General features: G+C 39.8%; 1 protein-coding gene across 1 annotated transcript; it reads left to right on the top strand.

Moving 5' to 3' along the window:
• The first annotated feature begins 537 nt into the window (after window positions 1-537).
• On the top strand, window positions 538-3,729 carry LOC114742240 (methyl-CpG-binding domain-containing protein 11). The gene is made up of 2 exons (XM_028930517.1): window positions 538-818; window positions 2,654-3,729. The coding sequence occupies exons 1-2, from the start codon at window positions 738-740 to the stop codon at window positions 3,389-3,391; spliced, it is 819 nt and encodes a 272-aa protein (XP_028786350.1). The 5' UTR covers window positions 538-737; the 3' UTR covers window positions 3,392-3,729.
• The last annotated feature ends 312 nt before the right edge of the window (window positions 3,730-4,041 follow it).

Below are 4,041 nucleotides of genomic sequence, written 5' to 3' on the forward strand. Positions count from 1 at the left end.
AGATGATGATTGATGATGCGGTGACTCGTGAGGGCATCTTCCGCAAGATATTCCCTTCTGCCCTCCCGCCTTCGCAGGAAGCCTCTGGAAACTTGGGACTTATGGTTTATTTTTCCCAAATTTCTTTGACCATAATTTTTCCCATTTTTATTAGCTTATTTTTTAATTAAAAAAAAAAGACATCAAATTTAAATCATCAAATCCCATATACGGGGGGGAAGGGACAGGTTTGGAGTTGCAGGCGGAGGCCACGTCACCACGGCCATATACTCCATTAATATTATTTCATATATAAATAATAATATTCCCAATTATCAGTTGTGGGCTCAAAAGAGTGGTCCCACAAGACAGGGTTCGGAATTCAAACCCATATTTCAATCCGCTTTAACCTTATCCCCAAGCTTTTCACGTGCGACCGACACCTGGCCCCCCCACGCGCCCTCCCTCCCGCGTGTCCCCACCCATAGGCCTACCGGCTGATGGCAACAAATTTTCTGAGCGCGCTGATGTTATCTTTTCAGGCCCCCGAAGTGGTAAGCGCGAGACACACAGTGTGACTGAACAAACAAGCCACCATCCTCCAAAGTCCAAACCCCCTATCCATTTTCATTCTCAACGGTTTCCTCTCTCTCTCTCTCTTCCCCCCACAAGCCGCCAATCTCCTTTAAGCTTTCTCCTTTCTTCTTCTGCTTCTTCTTGTTCATCCTTACAGATAACACCACCGTGCTGGAGCTCTAATGGCCAGTGATTCTCCCACCGCTGCTAAAGACGAGGTCCTCTCCGTTGAGCTCCCGGCTCCTCCTGCTTGGAAGAAACTGGTCTCTTTCTCTCTTCCTCTCCTTCTTTCTTTGATTTCTTCTGTTATCCCACTCTTACTTGTTACTAGCTAGCGTGTTATGCTTTCTCCACTTGCTTTGCTTCAATTCTGTTGTATTCCACTTTTACTTGTTACTAGCTAGTGTGTTATGCTTTCTCCACTTGCTTTGCTTAAATTCTGTTGTTGGCTTTCTGTTTTAAGACTTAAAGTTCTTTGCTTTACTTATTACCCGGTGATTCAATTAAGTCTTTCTGCTAGGATTTGGCTGCTTGCGATGGGTATTGCAATCCTACCATTAGGTTTCCCTTCAAATTTTGCTTGTTTTAGCCTTTTAGTTGCGTGCTTTTTTCTTTCTTTTTTTTTTTTAAAAGAAAGAGTTAAGAGACAAACAGACAAAAAAAGAAACCGGAAATAATAGCTAACTAACTTTCTTGGCAAATGGAATTTTTTACTTCTTTTAAAGGCTTCCTCCTTATCCACAGCTCGTGCACCTAACCATAACCCTAGAAGAAAAGTGAACAGTGGATGGCACACGATTTTCCGGGAAAATATTAGAATATTGAGAAATTAGCGTGACCTGGTGAACTGAGATAGTGTAGAAGAAGCTTTGATTGTTTCGCCCTTCGCATGGTTCTAGATGATTTTGACATTTCTTTCACACTGATTGGTTTTTGTGGCTGCTTTGAATCGACCCTTTTTGTTGTTGAATATTGGTTGAATTGGGGTGAGAGATCGAGAGATTCTGCAAGGAGGAAATTGCTGTACAGTTCTGACTATGACACTGAAAATATGTCGACAAAATTACGCCTTTGTGAATCGTATACAAATTTAAGTAAATTTTTGGTCTTGATACTGGTATTTGTGTTTAAAGATTAGACTTCTATTGAGATTTAAAGGACTTGTCTTGAAAATTTACCGAAGTTGAACTTCTATGTAACTTTTGGAAAAATATAAATGTATGCTAAATCAGGATTATAACTTTGAGCTTTAGATGCTGGTCAAAAACAACTTTGAGCTTTAGATAGAATTATGCTTTTTGAGGACTTGAAATCTGATATTTACAAAGCATTGGTCCTTAGATGTAATAATATCTTCAAATATTTATAATTTATAATTATAATTATAATTTTAAAATTTTATACCAGTAAAAAATACTGATTAACCGTATACTGTGTAAGAAATTTACGAATCAAGGCCTCATGTTAAATATTTTGGCCTATTCTTCGTAATATAACAGCAACTTGTAATTTGGGGTTTAGTGATTTTTCTGACTTAGTTTCCTTATTGCGCTCTGCCGCCAAGCTTACTCTTGCCATGGACTCTGGATTTAAATTTCCTTATGCTTAGTTTATTATTTTTTTTTTCAGACTAAATATGCTCCTTAAATTGCGGAGGAGTGATTTGTTAGGATCTAAACTAGCTCTCCTGTACTAATCTTGGGTTATGCAAAAGTTGTGTAAAGGACAGCTTGTGCTGTCACGTGCTTCCAGGCTTTTGTTTTGTTTTGGTTTTTTGTTTTTGAAAGAGTTAATATAATTTTTTGTCCGTCTTTGAAATTTCAAACTACTCTTCATTTAAAACATTAGTACCTATATTTAATAAAAATTTAGATTATTTTGTTTTTTATGAGATCAAAACCAAAATGACGATAAATTTGAGGAACTAAATATTAATTTTTTTTAAATTATCCATGATGTTCAAATTTCAAATTTACTATATATCCTCTATTGAGACAGTCACAAAGTGTGCTATTCTGACCCTTTTTTTCATGGAAAAATATCACACTGATGCTGGGTGGAATTCTTTATATGACATGCTTTTAGTTGCATCGTGCAGTTTTTCCCAAAGAAAGTGGGAACACCCAGGAAAAGTGAGATTGTGTTTGTGGCTCCAACTGGAGAGGAAATCAGCGGAAGGAAACAACTGGAACAGTATCTAAAGGCACATCCTGGGAATCCTCCTGTATCTGAGTTTGACTGGGGAACTGGTGAGACCCCGCGGCGATCGGCTAGGATCAGCGAGAGGGTGAAATCAACTCCCCCATCAGAGGCTGAGCCTCAAAAGAAGCGAGCTCGAAAATCATCGGGTTCAAAGAAAGATCAGAAGGAAAGAGAACCTGCTTCAGAAGAAGGCAAGGCAAAGTCTGGTGCTGAAGAAGAGCCCAAGGCTGCTGAGGCTCCCAAGGAGGAGGAAGAAACACAGCAGAAAAAGGAACTTGAGAATGGGAATGAAACGCAGCAAACTGAACAAAGAGATGACACTCGCAATAATAATACTGACGAACATAAGATGCAGAGTGATGCACAGGAAATCACCACGAGTCAAGAGAAAGCTGAGGAAGTTGCAGCATCAGGAGAAAAAGAAAAACCTGCTGGGGAAACTTTGAAGACTGAATCACAGAAAGAAAATGGTGTTACTGTAGAGGCAAACGGGGAAGCTGATGCAAAGAAGACAATAACTCAAACGGAGATGGGAATGAAAATTGGTGAGGAGAGGGTTGAGAATGGGAAAGTTAATGGCGATATGCACAGTGAAGCCCCTCAACAGCCGTCAGCCCACCCTGTGGCTTGCTGAAATGCACTGTACTGTGCTGTACTAATCTGTATTAGTAGTAGTGCCATTTTGACTTCTGTAATGCTGTTCCTGATATCTTGTTCGGACATCCTGGATCACTGGAGTCTCGTTTTTTTGTTCATTTGGGTTGTACCTAGGAAATCATTTTAGACATGTACCTCCTTTTAGATTAGGCTTTAGATCTTCCACAGTGCTTCTCTTCAGGCTGTAGACTGTAAAACTTCAGTGTTAGTCATCTAATTTGCACATGCATAGCGAGAAAAATGGTGGTTAAGGCCCTCATCACTCGCTCTCCTGCTGTAATGTTTTCTTTGGTATGGTAACTTTATTCTACTGAATCTGACTTTACCGTATATCAAAACGAAGCTTCCTGCTGGGAAGTGATTGAGTTCTACAGCAGTACGCGAATTTGAAAGCTCACTTGTCTGGAACAGTCTCTGATAGACTGATAGTTTGCAACATGAAACCGAGACATTTTCGCAGCTCGGAGAACTATCGTGTAGCGCGCAATTCATTGCTCAATGACCGTTGTCTGGTTTAGCTGTACAAAATTTACTTTTTCGATATGGAGCTAAGGATGCAATATGGGTCTGGGAACTTAAAAGAGCATGTATGGGCCTTTAAAAGAGTACCCCCGTTGATGAGTTGGG

The sequence above is a fragment of the Neltuma alba genome, unplaced genomic scaffold (genome assembly GCF_004799145.2).
Source record: "Neltuma alba isolate B1F8T4 unplaced genomic scaffold, ASM479914v2 tig00003689_pilon, whole genome shotgun sequence".
Classification (NCBI taxonomy): Eukaryota; Viridiplantae; Streptophyta; class Magnoliopsida; order Fabales; family Fabaceae; genus Neltuma; species Neltuma alba.

What these genes read in the sequence shown, in the direction of transcription:
- LOC114742240 (XM_028930517.1), top strand. Translation starts at nt 738, where the DNA reads ATGGCCAGTGATTCTCCCACCGCTGCTAAAGACGAGGTCCTCTCCGTT. An exon ending in CTCCTGCTTGGAAGAAACTG is followed by an intron (nt 819 to 2,653) that starts GTCTCTTTCTCT and finishes TGCATCGTGCAG; the next exon opens with TTTTTCCCAAAGAAAGTGGG.